Genomic DNA, 20,261 nt, shown 5'->3' on the forward strand with positions numbered 1-20,261 from the left:
AGCCCAAAACTGCGGTGGCTTCCTGGACTACCACGAGCATGGGGAATGTACCGACATCGGCGGGAAATCAAACGGCGCGGCGTCTTCCCTCGAGCGGCTCTCAGTTTGGCTCCACCTCGGGCCGGGGCCAGGGGCGAAAAACGAAAAGGCAGGATAAAAATTCCAGCCGGTGGGAACATCTGGTAGGGATATGCACCTGTGGTCAGCCGCCGCTCCGAGTGATGCAATATTTGAGCGCGGGGAAGCTAGCGACGGCAGAGACGTGCTGTCTGCGATCAGGTATGCGCCGCTGGCTACGGCTGCCGTCCTTCACACAGGCCGGAGGAATTTTAGTCGAGCGTGTCAGAAATGCGGAGCGACGAGGCTTCGCTTGGCATCGGCCGCACAGCGGAGGAGTCGCTTCGGCGAATCGCTTGGCGCTGGATAAAGATTCGTTGTGGGTTCGCGAGTGGCGGCTGAGGCGAACGCTGCCGTTATCGATTGTTTTTAGCGCGTTTACCGGGTCGGTCGTGGATAGGTGGGCTAGTTTTGTCTTTTGGAAGAAACCGAATCTGACTTCTGAATGCTGCGCACGTGAGGGAGGATGTTTTAGGAGATTGTTCGACCGTTGCATCAAATATTTCAGCTAAAATGACGTTATATTGGTCGCTACTCATTTGTGCGAGCTAAAAGCATTTTTCTCTACTCATAACCGTTTAAAAATAAATGCATAAATAAATAAAAAAAAACACTGCTTTATTCTTGGAAAGAATACGTGACACTGAATTTTTTTTGTAATTATTTTCAATGTTTATTAAAAAAAAACAGCATAGCAAAAAATACTAATACAAATGAACTCGTATAAAAGCATTTAGAAAAATCTGACTATATAAATGGTTTAATAAATATTTAAATAATAGAAGAATTAGTTGATTTATTGCATTTAAATATAATAATTAAATGCAACCATAAAATGCAAAATAAAAAAATATATATATATTTATAAATTATTTATAAAATGTTATATATATATATATATATATATATATATATATATGCAAAAATTTAATTATATGCTTAAATTAAATGAAGCGCTCTAGCAAAACAATTTTAATGCATATTAAAATGTGTATATTTATAAAAATGTAACTTGCAACAATAACTACAAATTATATTTCTGATTGTATGCAAGAGCTGGAAATGGTTTAAACCATTTTTGTTGTTGTCTTGAAGCTTTAAAACTACATGCGTTTTCTTTTCATGGAGCACGTATCTTTTAACCGTGCCGTTTAAAAAAAATAATAATAATAATTAAACAAAATATAGTTTATTGTGGTTTGGGGTCTTACTGTGATTTATTCACATCGCATTCATGGCACAGATGATTCACTCAGAAACAAACAAAACTCTCAAAACACAAGCAGAACAAATTTATGATTATTGAATGTTAAAAGCAGCTAAGAACGAATGCCCGTGAATCACTTTTTGTATAAATCGTTCACAACCGAAGGAAATGACTTCGACCAATTCGTTCTGCTTGTGTTTCACGAACGATGGCCGCCGTACGGCCGACCAAAAGCCCTTTTCTGACTCCTTTTTTACGACGTGCTGTCCGCCGTTGATATTTGATGCCCGAGGAAGGGTCTTCGGGGGGCTCTTTATCGAATGGCGAAATCTCAAAATAACAGCCGGCCGTGTAGACGCTGAAAGAGGAGCGCCTGACGCATCTGCCTCTGGGTGACAGCGTATCAAAGAGCCGGACCCAAGCCACGGAGAAGTGAAAATGAAGGCGTTTTCTCTCGACTGCGGTGGTCCTCTTCGCTCGGCAGCGCTCCGACGCATCCAGACGCTCGCCAGGAGTTGGGATGTGTTGGATACGAAAAGGCCGTGCCGTTCGATAGACTGACGCAAGTTCGCTAAAGCGTTGGATAAACAGCTGCTTTGGCTATTGGTTAAAGGAGTAGGAAATCAATTGAATGCTTCTTTAAGCTTTTTACTGTTGGCACAAAAATCACGTAAAACATAACCCAAACCCTTTAAACCGTAAGATAAATAATTAAAAGTAAAAATAAACGAAGTAACTGCACCTTTAAATGTTTTACATGTTGTCGATGAATATTTTAACTTCATTTAAGATTCGATATTTTTTATTTTTTTTTGGCTGAATTTTAGTCATAAGTCAAAATATGAGCATTTTACTATTCTAAATAAAACAATAATTTTGTATTAAAAAAAAGTGCTGTTTACAGTTAATTGCGTCCAAAAGAAGTTTTTGTTTGCATAATATATGTATGTGTAATGTGTATATTTATGTATTTTTAAATACACACACATGCATGCATATATAAGGTAATATGTTTAAATGTCTATTTAAATTCATATAATTAATTTTATGTATAATTATTTAATATATAAACATAACAAATATCTAAACTATATATATATATATATATATATATATATATATATATATATATATATTTTTTTTTTTTTTTTTAGCAAATATTCAGTAATTTTACTCTTTAACCAAACTGTAACCAAACTTACCTGTGTGTATATATATATATATATATATATATATATATATATATATATATATGTATATATGTCAAGTGTTACTCTTAATCATTTTAACCGTACATCAATATGCAAATTTATATAATTGTAAAGTGTACTTGTCTAGCCGGACCAGTAGGTGGCATTCGTTCTGAGTTGTAAACACTTCAGGTTTGCGCGGCTTAAATTCCCAGAATTCCACACCGGCAGAGTTTAACGCCGTCCTCTCAGCGTTACCGAACACAAGCGACGGACCGTAAAACATGACGGCGTGGTTGACTTTCCAACGGAGGTACGGCCCGGAACGAACATTCCAGCTGCTCCGCGACGAGTCGACCGCAGTGATTCACTGCTAATTGAGCCCGAGACACCAAACCGCGCGCGAGGTACAAGTCATGTCCTCTTCCCAGTCGTTTAGGGCCTGCTGCGTTGGAGGTGAGTTCACCGGCGCAGATAAACCTTGGCATTTCGGCTATGTGGGCCGACTCCGTTGCCCTTTCCCGCGTAACCCATCAGCTAGCATGTCATTATCCAATATTGTGGTCGAGCGACTCATTCCTCGCATTTGTCCCTAGTGTCAAACCTGCCCATTTTGGACCCTGTCATACATTTCCTCTCGGAGCCGGAGTGACCAGAAAACCAGAAATTGCACTGTTTACATGTAAACCTTCAATATCGCAACCCACGTAGCCGTTGAGGATGACGAATGGCCGCTGGCGGCGATTCGACTTTGTTTTGTGGCAAGCGCGTACACGGCTAACGTGCACTTAACTGGAGCTATTTGCAGTCTTCATGCTCTTTAATGGCATTTCGAAATGAGCGTGGGAACGCGTTTGCGCAGCTTCGTGGTTTTGGAAAGCCACCGCAGACACATTCAGCATTTAGTTCGAAACAAAACAGTGCTGGGTGATTTTAAACTTCCTGAAACGCTTACAGCTTTGCTTCTAGCTAGCGTGATGGCGCATCCTTGCCTTTTGAAATTCGGAGAACGAACGGGACGAAGGTTTACGACATTAAATTCGACATAAAATAATAACATATACCGGACTGCGTAGCTAAAATGACTGGAAGCTAATGATGCCGGAAGCCTCGAGCGATCAAGCATTCAAAGCAGTTTATAAACGAGATTGATATTAAGCGCTAATGCAGACTTTTATGGCTAAACGTGAACGTAGTGATTTCTTATGTGGTCGGTTTTAGAGTGTGATTGGTAGGGATGCGCCGAAAATTACAATTCTTGGCCAAAGCCAAAACTGAACAAAATTAAACGCTTGTCCAAACTGTTTTTCCCCGCATTATTTCAGTTTTTTTTCCTCATTACATTGTGCTTTTTACTGATTTTCTTGCATTTAATTTCCTTTCACACATACATATATATACATATATATATATATATATATATATATATATATATATATATATATTTATATATATATATACAGATTTATATTAAGTTTTATACTAATAATATTAATATATATATATATATATATATATATATATATTTATATATATATTTATATTTATATATATATATATATATATATATATATATGTGTATGTATATACATATATGTATATATGTATATATATATATATATATATATATATATATATGTATATATATATAATTTTAGAATTAGATATATAAAACATTATAAGATAAAAAACATCAAATATACTGTACATAAACATCTAAATATACATCAAAATGCAATAATTTAATTAAAAGCGTCATTGCATTTTTTTTAAAGAAAAACATTACTTGATTTAATTGTGATTTATATTTCAGTCAACGCTGTATTGACTGAAAATATCATCAAATATATTTTCCTGTACTTTATCAGCGGGATGTGAAGATTATAGTTACGTGAAATTCCCTCAAAATAAAAAATATTAAAGAATAAATGTTACCTAAATAAAAATTTAAAAGCAAAAATTATGGAAATTGTGAAATGCCAGCCTTCTCTAGTTGACGAGGAGGTAAAAAGCCAGATCTTTTTCACAAACTGTTGAGCGTGCTGTGGTTCGAAGAGGCTGATGTGATGTGGTTGACTTCAGCGGTACGATGCTTTAGTTAAATTAAGAGTGTATCGTATCGGTTATATATTACGCAGGCATAAAACCACATAAATGTCATTTAAGGGCATTACAAGCACGTGACTTGCTCAGTATGACTCCTTCAAACTCTGAAATCAAAACCCTTCCAGCGTCGCCAACCAAAATATGTAAAAGGAACATTTTTCTCCCCCTAAATGAACTTAGTCTCCATCTTCTGAGGAGTTATCTATTTGAATATGCTAAATAATATTAAACTGCGTATTAAATCTTTCTTGGATGGATGGAACTCGCTGCAGATATTCATCACCTGACCGCGGGAATGGAAGGGAAAGTTTGAGCAAAAGAAATAGTTTTAGTTGATTTCGTTTGATTAAAAAAAAAGAAAAATGGGAAGCTTGTTATTTTAAAAGCCTTGGTGACGAATGAAGGCTTTCGCTAATTCTCAGTCAATTAAATTGAACTGCTTTGTAAAATGATTCAGTGTTTTGAACTGCGGAAACTTGCAAACTAATTACGAATGTTTCATTAAATGCAAACTAATGAATTTAACATACAAATCATTTGTATTCATTTAGTTGGTTGTGCAGTTGTTTAAAGCTAATTAGGGCCTATAAGCAAACAGTTATCGCTCTCCTTTTTTATTATACATGCACGCTTAATAAAACCTGACTATATGTCATAAAACGTACAAGAAAGCCGGTTTTGACCGTCATATCACCAAACTTAGTTGATTGCAACTAGCATGAGACGGCGTTTCGGCAGATTGCGAAATTAATTCACCGCCTTTTATGCAAACCAATTAAGTTGATACCAAATCAAACCCAGAGTCTCCTTCGTTTATTCGATTTTCCAGCGTTCGCGGCTCTTTTTTGTCTGCCAGGCCCATAACGGAGGATGTCTTGCTGCTTTCTTTGTTTCTGTAACAATGAGAGTCGCATCCATCATCTAGCTTTAATACGCGCTGCTCCTTTGAGCTGCTGTACAACGGCTGTGAATTATTCTTATTTTCATAAACTTTGCGTCTGTTGTGTTACCGCCACTTATTACAGGCCCAGACATAATTATGACAATGTTTTGTCTCTACAAATGACAAAAGATCCATAATTTTAAACTTCAGAGCGCGCTTCGAAGCCAAAACATTAACTAAGGACAGACACGAGTAGGCGAACGCAGATGTTAACGCTCGGCCAACGCAGCGCATAGTACTCGAATTTCTTTGCGGCGTCTGTTGCTCCGCCATGACAGCCGTTCTCCTGAACGAGAAAAGACGCTTTTTGCTAATGCTCGCTCTAGCACCCCTAAAGGTCGACCCTAAAATGAGCTGTAATGACAATCATTTCCATCCCCGTTTCTTAAAATCGCCCCGTTTTCGCATCGCCTTTTGGAAAACAGTTGCGTTTTCTTACACGACTTCCGTTTTTTCGCTTCAAAAACCGTATTCGTCCGGTTTCCTTGTACAAAAATGGATCGAAATCGGAAAGAAATCTATCAGAGCTGGGTAGATTACTTGTAATCCTTGTAATTTGTAATCCGTTACTGATTCCAGATTACATGACAAACATATTAGTTAGCAACCATTACACATTTTAATTTACGCAAAAGTATTGCTTTTTTTGCACGCAAATCAATGTTTATGCTACGTTTACGCCAACGCAGTCTCAAAGGAATATATTTAGCCGAACTGCCGACTGATTCGTTCGTACATTTTCGTACGATCTACTTACGCCCCGGTAAGGTTTAGGCCTGGACGTCCATCTTTGAGTTCACGTTTTCGACTAAAAAACTTTATTCGCGAGGTGCGGCCCCACGCAGACCGAAAAACAGATCTTCATCCAGTACGTTTAATTCATCCGGCGATGCTAGCTGTTGCGCTTTTAGTTAGCACGAAGTCAAGTGTGAGCAATTAGCATTTGCGTTCACGTACTTCCACGTTTACACAGACTGATGGAAATGAATAAAACGCTCACATTTTGATGAACTGGTGGCTAATTCTCATTCGCATTTATGACTTGCTTATGCGATATTCACGAAATATATACCTAAATAGGGACATAGTATGCTTGACGTAAATAAAGCCGCTTAAAGGAAACTTACAAGCATACTTGCAATATAAAACTACTAAACTAGTATTTTAGGCTATTAACTAGTAACTAGTACTATATACTAGTCAATCAATCAATCAATCAATCAATCATTTTTATTTATATAGCTTGCATCGAAGCACATAGTAACTAGTAACTATACTACTATACTTTGCAAAATGCAACTATGCAAGTATTTAATTAGTAAACTGTAAGTTCACTTTTACTAAAATGACAGTATAGGCTAAAAACATGTAAACTACTGTTATACTTAAAATATAATTTTCTATACTAGAAAGTGGGCCAATTAAATACCAACGAGTACTGAAATATTACGCTTGCGTTATGGTATTTGTATAATTAGCACATAAAGCGTAGTTTAAACGCACTTGAACCTTACTTAAGTATGCTTAATAAAATGAATATATATATATATAATAATATATATATATATATATATATATATAGGGAAATAGGGAAACTTTTTTTTTTGAACTTTATGTGTACAGCACCTCGTTACTTATCTAGTTTCTTCCATGAAAGTGGCCTAGTCTGTAAATGAAAAGGTCATATTCCGGGTGATTTATGTAACGCTTTCGTACCGAACAGCGATGTTCGGATCGGGATGGCGTCTAGCTGCGGCGTGACCTTTCCTGACTGTGTCTTGTCGTCTTCAGGAGTGGTCAGACAGGTGAAGCCGCTGGTTGGTCCTGTGAGCGCCGTGCTGAAGCTGGCCATGAACTACGTCACGAACGGAGTCGTTTCCCACCGGAACATCATCAACGTTCACATCTACGTCTCGGAGTTTTGGTTTTAAAAGCGCCAGCGCTAACCATTTCAGGTGTCCGTTTATCGTGAGCGAGCTTTGTGCCTATAGAAGCGCGAGCTCTCCCGTTTAAATATATCTTTTAATCTCACTTGTGTTGCATTGTCATAGTGCGCAAAAGTCACTTACGTTGAAGATTTAATCCGATTTCCTTGCAGTGCAACTAGCTAATAATGATAAAATATGGCGTCGTTTGGTCACCGAGCTGCTCGTCTAAGAAACGAAAAAGCGTTTCGCATCCTTCGAATGCGATTAACCGCGTGACATCGTTTCTAAACGGACACCTAAAATGAGTAAATGCTAAAGTTTAACGAGTGAAACGCGTCACGCCGGAACAGACGATGGGAGCGATGCCGCGCTTTAGACGCCTCCATGTTTTTGGTGGAATAAACATCGTTTGCTGCTCTAATTTTAATTGTAGCATGTTTTTACTTTTTCCCCCACTGGTTTGCTCTTCAGCTGCCTTTGGGAGTCGAACCGAAGGCGTTTCTGTGAATCGATGCGAGCTCATCCTTCACAGGGCTGAAAGAAAGACGGAGTTGAAAACTCGACACTGATTGTATGCTCGTCTAGACACACTTTGCATCGCTAAATGTATTGTATGCATCACCGACTGTGTCAATAAAAAACGATTTTTAGATTTCTACTTTTTTTTGGTTTTTTTTCCGTCCGTCTGGATGGCCGCTTAAAGGAACGGTTCACCCCAAAATTAAAGTAGCTCCCGAAAAAATTGACTCGCATTGCATCAGCAGTGGGTGAATGGGTGCCGTCAGAACGAAAGCTGATAAAAAACATCCCAATAATCCACGACACGTCGGCCCATCGGTTCACATCTTGTACGAAACACAATCTGAATCTGAAATGTGTGTCCTCTATCTAAAATATCGCTTTCTCCAGTGAAAAAGTCGCCACGTCCGAATCAGGAGAGAAATCTGCACACATTCAATGATAAATCGGTTCTTAAAGATTATTTGTGGGTTATTGTGATTAAGTTGCATGTGACAGAATGTGCTTTTTCTCATATATGAATATATTTATATATATATATATATATATATATATATATATATATATATATATATATATATATATATATATGTAGGTCAATGTTATTTATCCCTAACCATTGATTTAAATGAACATTTTTACTTACGTTTGGTTGAAATTAATTAAAATAACACCCTTATTACACTCTTAGTTATTTCAGTGTAAATGCAAAAATACTGGGATATATATATATATATACAGTATATATATATATTTTTCATTATTAGTTTGTACTGGATTACAGTACATTTTTAGAGCAACCTTCCCATCTCTGGGTAAAATATGCAGGAAACTCAGAAAGTCCCCGTATAGAATTAGGTGCCCCGGTAAAAATGAGTAATTCAATTATTTCACAAGCTTATAATTTGACCATAATTTGCTCGGGTTGATTCAAATCATTAGTAAATCAAACTTTCCATGTAACTTGGCTCAGCCGACTTCGAGAAATGAAAGGCCGCTGGTTTTTGCGCGCTGGTCAATTTAAGACCTAAACGCGCGCCAGCGAAAGCCGATCATTCCCACAATCCTCTTGTTCGGCTCGCTACGGTCGTGCCGCGCATTGATAGATCGAACTAAGTGCCGCTCGCTCCCCGGCAGTGGAAAGTTGGTCGCAGCGCTCGGAGGGACCGGGTGAACGGAGCCGTTTATGACCGCATCCCTTTTAGCGCACGGCTGCTGAACCGAGACTGTCTTTCCTCAACGTCGGGGGAACGAAGCGGGGGCCCGAGCTCATTTCAGCAGATGGAGAGACGAGTCTCGGTCGTAGCTCGCTCGTGACCGCTGCGGCTTTACAAAAGCGGCTTTACAAAGACAATGGAACAGCGAGGGAATCATTTATCATGGTTTAACGTTCCTCTTCTGTGTGTCGACCGAGGTTCAGCCGTCCGACGGAGGCCGCGACGTCACAGTCGCACCAAAAACGGCCTCAGAATCATTCGTGCATGAAAAGAGAAGCGATATGCAATAAAAGAAATACGTTATACGGCGAAGAAAGCACAGTAAGATCCTCGTTTTGGCCCCATTTTACGTTGAGGGAGAAAAGACTTGCTCAGCAACACCTATAACGACAGAAAAAGTGAAATAAATCAACAAAAATGCACTTTAAATATTTGACCAATTTAAAATGGAATCGGTTTGGAGAATGTTAAACGATGTGTTAAACTTTAAAAAAATCGAAAATGGGGCATTGCAATTTTTTGGGGGGGGTTTAAATGTTTTTGACGCTGATGTACGTGTACAAGCTTTGAATACTAAAAAAAGAAGGACAAAAAAATTCAAATAAATAATGCTTGATCTGCAAATCAAAAAAAAAAGTATATAGTCATATAAGTAAATAAATACGACTAATAAATGATAGATATATTTTTGGAATGCAACATTAAATTTTAAAATACGAATAAGAAAAAGAATAGATTACAAGAATAGATTAATAACAAATATACTTACATGTAAAAAATTCGATTTTATATGAATCTTTTAGTAATGTCATGTAAAAATGGGGCTTTTTCGAAATTACCACAGCTCATTTCTAATGTTTTCGAAATGTTTTTAGCACGTAAATTAGCTAAAGATGATTCTAAATAAAATCACAGATATAAGAATATCGTTTATTCCAACACAGTTTTGCATTATTAGCTATCGCATGCATGTATGTGTTTGCAAACATGACTTTTGAGCAAACAGAAATACACAATGCATGCACGTGTAGAATTACGTCCAGAGAAATGCCCTCCATGCCACCCACAGCCGCCGCTAGCATCGGCCTTGGGCTGCGTGTGTGTGTGTGTGTGTGTGTGAGTGTTGCGGACTGTGCTTTGGTGGGGTGGTGGTCAGGACTCATGGGGAAGGGAGGCTCTCTGGATCTCCAGACCGGAAGAGTCCGTCTGGGACGAGGCCCAGCTCTGGGACAGGCAGATGACGGGGTCGTATCAAATGCACACACACACACACACACACACTCCCCCTGCTGCATTTTCCTGGCCGGCATCCCCCGTCCCTCACCACAACATGTGTTTTAAGATATATGTGAGTTCTTTTAATGAAAATGTCGGGGGAGTTTCCCCTGCTGCCATTGTTCCTCATTATGTCAAACGAAAGCGCTTGTGGAAAACACCAAATGTATGCAAATGCACGGTTTTACATGCACAGGTACGTGAGTCGAACAGAAACGCCACGGTTGCGTGATTGCTCGGTGGAAATAACGCGCAACAGATGAAATGTGGTTTCACAACACGTCACTTCTGTAATGTGACGCATTTCCGAAATAAACTGTAGATACTCGAGAAGATAAATTGAGCTAATCGCTATGTTTTGGAAACCTATATTAGTGAAAAACCAGACTCGTTTGGTGGTCCTGGTGGTCTATCCCGGACAGTACTGTAATGCGAAGTTGGATGCAAATAAACCAAAAATAACAGCAATAAACAGGTTTTCGCTGGTGTCCTAGTCTGGACTTTTGGCAGGGTTTTGGACACTTTCAACAAGCAAAACCAGCTGAAGACCAGCGTCTCTAAAAACCGCACACAAAATCTCAGTTGTTACTTCTGGGAATTGCAGAAGATACTGCATTTCGACAAACAAATTTGACCTTTTTTTGACTTGCAATCATGCCAAGCCCAAGAATGTGCTTTAAGAAATTAATGTTAATTTGAAAGCTGCAATGAGACGTTCTTGGGTTTTGGAGACCAGTTTAAATCAATCAAGCAGAGCAAACCATATTGGGCTGGTTTTCATTTTGCTCTGCATCATCTCTACAAACAAAGAAGATATCAATTGTTCCTTGATGGAAGTGATTGGATCATTTGCATGTTGACAATTTTGGGGCGTTTTCACACACCAAAAATGATGACTCTTTTTTTACAAGGACACAGGTTTGGACAAAGTATAACGGCAAACGACAGACATTTCATTGCTTGATCAAAAGTATGGTAAGACGATATTGGCCAGATCATGTCATAGTGTCTCTACATCATAAGCGATGTCCGACTTTAAAAACTATAATTCTCACCTTAAATACGAAGAGTTTAAACGACAGATTAATGAGTAGCTTCAAATTTCACAAAAAAAGCTTGATCAAAGTTGATCAAGAAAAGTACATGGAGACTATCCAAAGCTCTGTTAATTATAGCATGGTTGTTATAGTTAAATTACGGTAAACAAAAATGAACCACGGTTGCACGACACTAACTATAGTTTGACCATTGGTATTTGGTCTAAACCGAAGCTCTAATCTGAATCAAAAGATTCGCGAAGCTGCTCTGAAGTCTCGCTCTGGAATCAAACGACACACTCTGAAGTTCAGAATTCTGATTCAGAAGTTTTGAGAACCCTGACCAAAGCTTCAGGCCACGCACTGCGAATCATTACAGTGAATTCCAGAAGATTTTTTTCAAGAATCGTCCCTGAAAATACGACATCAGACGGTAAATGCCACTTTTCTGCTGGACTGATGGTTTTAGCTGCAACTGTATCTTCAGAGCATGCATCGCGAATCAGTAAAACAGAAATTCGAAAAGGATTCGCTCATAGATTTGCGCACGCACTCTAGAAAAAAACATACCATAATTTCAGATGAGGACTCAAGAACCTGCTCTGAAGTCTCAAACTAAATCGTTCCTCGATCTGATGAGCGACGCAATGGATTAACAGATTCAGTGTTTACTGACTCTATCTGGCTTAGCTTGCTAGTTTTATAACATTCATTGAAATAAGTGAGAAAAGTATGATGTTTACATGCATATAAAGTATCAGTCTTGCCATTCCAATACAATCTACGGACTAGGGTTAGGTTTAGGGTTAGGGTTAGGTTAGTTAGGTTAGGTTAGGTTAGGTTATGTTATGTTATGTTATGTTATGTTATGTTATGTTATGTTATGTTAGGTTAGGGTTAGGGTTAGGTTAGGTTAGGTTAGGTTAGGTTAGGTTAGGTTAGGTTAGGTTAGGTTAGGTTAGGTTAGGTTAGGTTAGGGCTAGGGTTAGGTTAGGTTAGTTTAGGGCAAGGTTAGGGTTAGGTTAGGTTAGGAAGTTAGGTTAGGGTTAGGGTTAGGTTAGGTTAGGTTAGGTTAGGTTAGGTTAGGTTAGGTTAGGTTAGGTTAGGTTAGGTTAGGTTAGGTTAGGTTAGGTTAGGTTCGTTTAGGTTAGGTTAGGTTAGGTTAGGTTAGGTTAGTTAGTTTAGGTTAGGTTAGGTTAGGTTAGGTTAGGTTAGGGTTAGGTTAGGTTAGTTTAGGGATAGGTTAGGGTTAGGTTAGGTTAGGTTAGGTTAGGTTAGGGTTAGGTTAGGTTAGGTTAGGTTAGGTTAGGTTAGGTTAGGTTAGGTTAGGTTAGGTTAGGTTAGGTTAGGTTAGGTTAGGTTAGGTTAGGGTTAGGTTAGGTTAGGTTAGGTTAGGTTAGGGTTAGGTTAGGGTTAGGTTAGGTTAGGTTAGGTTAGGGTTAAGGTTAGGGTTAGGGACATATTAATTTCCCCAAGAAGGACCACAAAACCAGTCAGAAGGGTAAATTTTTCTGAAAAGCCTCCTCTGATGCATGGTTTGTTAGGATCGGACGATATTTGTCTGAGGTACAATTATTTGCAAAGCTGAAATCTGAGGGTGCAGAAAAATCTAAATGTTGAGAACATTGCTTTAAAGTTCATTAATCAAACATTGTATTTTGATATATTTACAGTAGGAAATTAACAAAATACCGCCATGGAACGTGATCTTTACTCAATGCCTTAATGCTATTTGGCACAAAAAGAAAAAAAAAATTTTTTGACCCATACAATGTATTTTTGGCCATTGCTATAAATACACCTGTGCTCTTATTATGCTCCACGGTCACATATTTTCCCCCAAAGTCTAGTGAAGAAGATCAAGATCTCAGTAGTTTCCTTCAGGAACGGACTGGATCGTTTCGGAGATGGAGCGAACGCATTTGAACAATTTGCAATACGAATCGTGAACCATAAGGCCGAGAGGGAAAGCTACATTTTAATTTGAAAGCAGCAATGATACGCGCTTGAGTTTCTGACTGATATTGAGGTCAATCATCACAACGTCCGACGCCCTGGCGTTTGCGCACGAAAACATCCTCTGGCTATTATCAAAACCTCCGTAATGGACGTCTTCTGATTAGAGCCGTTGATCTCTCGAGTTCCCAGAGATCTACTGTTACTGCTGGCGTTTGTGAGGGGGGGGGGGATGGAAATCACCAAATTTTGACGTTTTCCTGAAGCCCAACAGGTGGCAGACACACACAACACACAAGAGAGAGACGGCAGGCTTCCCAGAAGCACTGGGGTCAGTCGCTTCCAACGAGACTTCAATGGGTTTCGAGGAGTCCGGTCTTCACCTTCCTAAATGCAAAGCGCTCTACTGAGACGTGTGAGTCCTCATAACTTACAGCGCCGGTCCAAACCACTTATAACCAGAACTGAGCTCACGAGCGAAGCCAGAGTACACAGAGCCGTAGCGTCCGGAAGCGTGGCTTATTGGGATTTATCCCACGCTCATGAACATTCAGTTTTCGGGGCGAAAGCCTTTGGAAACAGGCTCGACGTCCGTGAGGCCGACGGAAAGAACCGGGCCGCTCTCGCGTCTGAAAATACAGCAGACTGCTTTTTAGCTTGACGGATGGTTCTAGCTGTAACTTTATTTATGACGAGCACATCGTTATTCGGCTTTTATGGCCGCGGGTGACATTTGAAACAAATGTGCTCTTCAGAAGAAAAGAAAAACACATTGTTTGTTGAAGAAAATAACGCTGGCTGCTAGAGTCGTGCGTAAGCAATAACAGGAAAAGTCGGAGGGGGGAACAGGCTAACGATCAACAACATCTTAAAGAGAAAAGGAAAGGAATTTCCAGCGGTGGCATGAAACGGCTTTGGTTCGTGCGCAGAATGGAGGTCGAGTTCGATGGTGCGTTTATTGGAGAAATAGCCAAACCAATGTCGTCAATCGATGTGGAAAATGTTCTCAATGACACGGAGGATCTGCAGGCAGAAGAAGGACAACACCTTCGCCCGAGCAGTTCACAAGCGCTTTGGAAAAGGGAGGGAGTTTTTAAGGCGCGCGGCGGTGGCGAGGGAAATAACACGCTCTTTGATTCGGATCGGTGCTGTTTTTACAAACACGAAAATTAAAAGCAACCTTCAAGCGGTTAATGAATTAAAATGTCGTTCGTTGAAATAAATCCGAACAAAATTGATTTGATGAACTTTGAATCAACGGTATGCGTATGTGTGTATATGTACAGCTAATAAAAATGCGGATAAATGTGTACTTTTATTAAAAAGGCAAACTGAAATGGAAACAAAAAAATCTAAAAACAAAAGCTAGTTCAAAATTAAATATAATAGTACAGAAAAAGTGTTAAAATTAGACCTAAAACCAAAACATTATATATATACAGACGTGGACAAAATTGTTGGTACCCTTTGGTCAATGAAAGAAAAAGTCACAATGGTCACAGAAATAACTTTAATCTGACAAAAGTAATAATAAATAAAATTCTATAAATGTTAACCAATGAAAGTCAGACATTGTTTTTCAACCATGCTTCAACAGAATTATTAAAAAAAAATAAACTCACGAAACAGGCATGGACAAAAATGATGGTACCCCTAGAAAACACTGAAAATAATGTGACCAAAGGGACATGTTAATTCAAGGTGTGTCCACTAATTAGCATCACAGGTGTCTACAACCTTGTAATCAGCCATTGGGCCTATATATATGGCTCCAGGTAATCACTGTGTTGTTTGGTGATATGGTGTGTACCACACTCGACATGGACCAGAGGAAGCAAAGGAAAGAGTTGTCTCAAGAGATCAGAAAGAAAATTATAGACAAGCATGTTAAAGGTAAAGGCTATAAGACCATCTCCAAGCAACTAGATGTTCCTGTGACTACAGTTGCACATATTATTCAGAAGTTTAAGATCCATGGGACTGTAGCCAACCTCCTGGACGTGGCCGCAGGAGGAAAATTGATGACAAATCTAAGAGACGGATAATCCGAATGGTAACAAAAGAGCCTAGAAAGACTTCTAAAGAGATTCAAGGTGAACTTCATGCTCAAGGAACATCAGTGTCAGATCGCACCATCCGTCGTTGTTTGAGCCAAAGTGGACTACATGGGAGACGACCAAGGAGGACACCATTGTTGAAAACGAATCATAAAAAGCAAGACTGGAATATGCCAAACTACATGTTGACAAGCCACAAAGCTTCTGGGAGAATGTCCTGTGGACAGATGAGACAAAAATCGAAGTTTTTGCCAAGGCACATCAGCTGTATGTTCACAGACGAAAAAATGAAGCATATCAAGAAAAGAACACTGTCCCTACTGTGAAACATGGAGGAGGCTCTGTTATGTTCTGGGGCTGCTTTGCTGCGTCTGGCACAGGGTGTCTTGAATCTGTGCAGGTACAATGAAATCTCAAGACTATCAAGGAATTCTAGAGAGAAATGTACTAGCCAGTGTCAGAAAGCTTGGTCTCAGTCGCAGGTCATGGGTCTTGCAACAGGACAATGACCCAAAACACACCGCTAAAAACACCCAAGAATGGCTAAGAGGAAAAATTGGACTATTGTAAAGTGGCCTTCTATGAGCCCTGACCTCAATCCTATTGAGCATCTTTGGAAGGAGCTGAAACATGCAGTCTGGAAAAGGCACCCTTCAAACCGGACACAACTGGAGCAGTTTGCTCATGAGGAGTGGGCCAAAATACCTGCTGAGAGGTGCAGAAGTCTCATTGACAGTTACAGGAAGCGTTTGATTGCAGTGATTGCCTCAAAAGGTTGCGCAACAAAATATTAAGTTAGGGGTACCATCATTTTTGTCCAGGTCTGTTTCATGAGTTTATTTTTTTAATAATTCTGTTGAAGCATGGTTGAAAAACAATGTCTGACTTTCATTGGTTAACATTTATAGAATTTTATTTATTATTACTTTTGTCAGATTAAAGTTATTTCTGTGACCATTGTGACTTTTTCTTTCATTGACCAAAGGGTACCAACAATTTTGTCCACGTATATATATATATATATATATATTTATTTATTTAATAAAATAATACTGTATCAATAATAACTTTATACATACATATATATAGTTATTATTGATTAAAAAAATGTAATTAAATGGCATCCAACTATAATAAAGTTTAAATCTGAAGTACTAAAGCTAAAGATACAACAACTTCAAGCTGAATCAAATATAAATGAAATCTAAAAATAAAATGTTTCATTCTAATAATTTAATTAGAAATTAATAAACTGACTGAAAAGTCTAAATATTCTATATAATGCACATATATAATATATGTAATACTAGAACACGAAGAAATCATATTTAAAATCGTAAAATATATTTAAAATCGTAAAATATTTAGGATGCGGCGTTTTAAGAGCATATGAATGCATAAATAAAATTGAAAATGAAGGCCTGCTTGAGAGCTCAGGTTTTAAAATACAGAAAAACGACAACGCCTTCGCTTCGGCTTTACCCGAGAGACACTAAACGTGGCCTTTGGGAAATGTAGGGCTCTTCTGGGAACACCGTCCTCCTCGCGAGCTTCTTCTCACACCACGCCGTAGACCGATGACGCCAGGCCCGCTTTGACCCTGAGCTTTAGGTCACGACTGCTGTTTTGTCTGCGTTCGCGAGCGGACAACGATGCCTGCGAGATATTACGTCTAACGCCTTAATGAATCTGGGCCGAGACGAACGCTCTGCACTCATGCATTCGATAAATATTTGGCCGATTGATTTCACGGCACGCATTACTCAGCGCGCAGAGCCTCTGTCAGGTGTGAGTGTGTTTCCTATTAGCTCCGCGTCTAACCACACACACACACACACACACACACACACGAGACGGCTGTCAGGAAAACACCTGCTCGGAAAAAAAACGAGGAGCACGAGGAAGACGGAAATAAGCGGGTGTGAAAGGGAATGAAACAAACATGAAATATTTCGAAAACCTGAACTGAGTGGCTTAATAAATATATGAAATGTCGCTTTGGTAAATAAACTGCGAAATAGAATAAGATATGCGTGCTTTAAATAATAAATTGAAAAAAATTATAAATGCAAACTAAATAAATAAATAAGATAAAATAAGTTTAATATATATATATATATATATATATATATATATATATATATATATATATATATATATATATATATATATATATAATATATAAATAAATATATAAAATAAAATATATAAAAATAAATATATACATTTTAAACGTTTAGCAAACTACTGTCCATAATTTATTATTGCATTATTTTGCGTAATATTTAAATAAAACACAAATTAAAATAAACAATGAATTAATTAAAATCTAAATAGAATATAGAAATAAATTGATAAACATAAAACGATAAAAAATTTATTAACAAAATAAATAAGTAAAAAAATAAATTACTAAAATTTAAAAGAAATAATAAAAAATATGAGAGTACTATAATTAATAGTAATTACTATTAATAATAAACAATAACAATTTAATAAAACAAAAATAAGAATAAATATAATAAATGAAACGATAAATATGTAATTGCATGCATATAGAAAGCATAAAACGAAAAAAAAAACACATGAGATAAATACAACAAATAAAACAATAAATCAAATACAACATAAAAATAGTTTAAAAGCAATCAATAACATTTTTTTTGCAACAAATACATAAATGCACACATGAATAAAACATAAAACAAATACATATGACAATTAAAAATAATTACATCAAAATAATAAAACAAATGCATAAATAAAATAAATGAAATAAACTTGAATAAAATAAACTGATAAATACATAAATGCACGCATAAATAAAACAAATATTACAAATAAATAAACAAACAAGTAAATGCATAAAAATATTAATAAACACACAGACATAAAAAGCTGTGGACAGCCTCTGAACATCCAGGAAGAATCAGGCTGGCGTGTGACGGCCGATCATTATTAATGCAAGCGCTTCTCTGTGAACAAACAGCTTCTTTTGTTGCTCTGTCCGTCAATGTGTTTTTGTTTTGGTACCAGTTCATTCTGGTTCCCGCTCAGCGCCATCAAAGCGCTTCGAGGAGGCCTGCGGGATTTCCACACTTCGGCGGGAGACCTCGACGACCCCCGAGCCGATCGGGCCGCGTCAGTCACATCTGATCGAAACCCGACCGCTCGCTCGCGCAACGTGGGAGAGTCGCAGCGAGAAGCCGTGAGCTGTTTCAGAAGCGTAAGTCATGCACGGTTGAGAGCAACGTGACAAGGATTAGACGCAGCGACGGACCACCCGGAGACCACCGGAGACCACCAGAGACCACCGGAGACCACCGGAGAGCTGAACGGAGACAGGTGCTTGTGGAGACGGCGGTAATAAAGCAATAATCAGAAGATTCAAATAAATAATAAATACATGCATAGTACTTACATACAATAGTACAAGAATTACATATACAAACATATATATATATATATATATATATATATATATACATATATATATATATATATATATATATATATATATATATATACTTTAAAAATATTTATTTTTATATAATTTATATTATATATAACAAATTATATATGCACAAATTTATAACATTTAAATACAATATAAAATATTTTGGATGTGATTAATTGTTTATAGCACTTACGTTATATATATATATATATATATATATATATATATATATATATATATATATATATATATATATATACATAAACCTAAACGCATGACTGAAAATGAAAGAATAAATGAAACAAAAAATAAAACAAAAAAAAATACATAGAACACAAATAAACAACATAAATACTATAAAACATAAATAATATACATGATACATTGATAAAACGACAAATAAATAAATTAAACAGTTAACGATAAATAGTAATTACAACAAAAACATAAATAAAACGAAATTATGAAAACGAAAAAAATGTACAAATATAAAAATACAATAATAAATAAAGATGACATGTACGTAAAATAAACGAAATAATAATAATAAATAAAAATAAGTAAAACAAACAAATACGAATTAAAAACAAAACATAACAAATGAAGCAAGAAATGGGTAAGTAAAATAAATTACAATAAATTAAAAAAAGAAACAAATAAACACACATACAGATAAAATATGTAGGAAATAATGTTATACCTCTGTAAACATAAGCAGTGATCATAGATATTTATTCAGATTTATACATCTTCCTTTAAGGAAATTAAAACGTTTGACTGAAAACCTATGCAGAGTCCTTCATGAATCATCGATTATTCCTCTGAAGCACAATTCTTTATCAAGCGCTCTGCTGATTTTCTGCTGCCTACATAAGAACGGCTGATTAAGTAAAACCAGCTGCGGTCTGAATTAGAAGTCGAGCTTGTGCTTGTTTTTTCCTGTCGATGAGTCTTTCAGGACGATGCAGAGGTTTCTGGGGTTTGTCAGATTCCCGGACGATGATCAGACTCCAGCTCCGTCTGAAACGAGAGAAACGATCAGAGGCTTTCTTCCCATCATCGTATTGTTTCAGAGACGAGGTCGGGTTTCTGTCAGCGTGACAGACGGTTCATGTTATGGTCACAGGCCAAAAACCGACATGAGATGCTTCTGCTACTTCGACTTTTTTTTCTCGTTTACATTTTAATCGCAAAGACTTTTCTAGAGTAAAAAAATTAAGAGAGCTTTGGCTTGAAACAGGCAAAATAATTT

General features: G+C 37.4%; 1 protein-coding gene across 2 annotated transcripts in view; it reads left to right on the forward strand.

Annotated features, from left to right (window-relative positions):
- fbln1 (fibulin 1) overlaps positions 1-8,143 on the forward strand; it is a 45,318-nt gene extending 37,175 nt beyond the window's left edge. For both annotated transcript variants that reach the window (XM_043228241.1, XM_043228240.1), the window contains exon 17: positions 7,355-8,143. In XM_043228241.1, coding sequence (XP_043084176.1) covers positions 7,355-7,494 — 140 coding nt within the window. In that variant the 3' untranslated portion in view covers positions 7,495-8,143. The remainder of the gene's footprint in view (positions 1-7,354) is intronic.
- The last annotated feature ends 12,118 nt before the right edge of the window (positions 8,144-20,261 follow it).

Source organism: Puntigrus tetrazona, chromosome 25 (assembly GCF_018831695.1).
Source record: "Puntigrus tetrazona isolate hp1 chromosome 25, ASM1883169v1, whole genome shotgun sequence".
Lineage (NCBI taxonomy): Eukaryota > Metazoa > Chordata > Actinopteri > Cypriniformes > Cyprinidae > Puntigrus > Puntigrus tetrazona.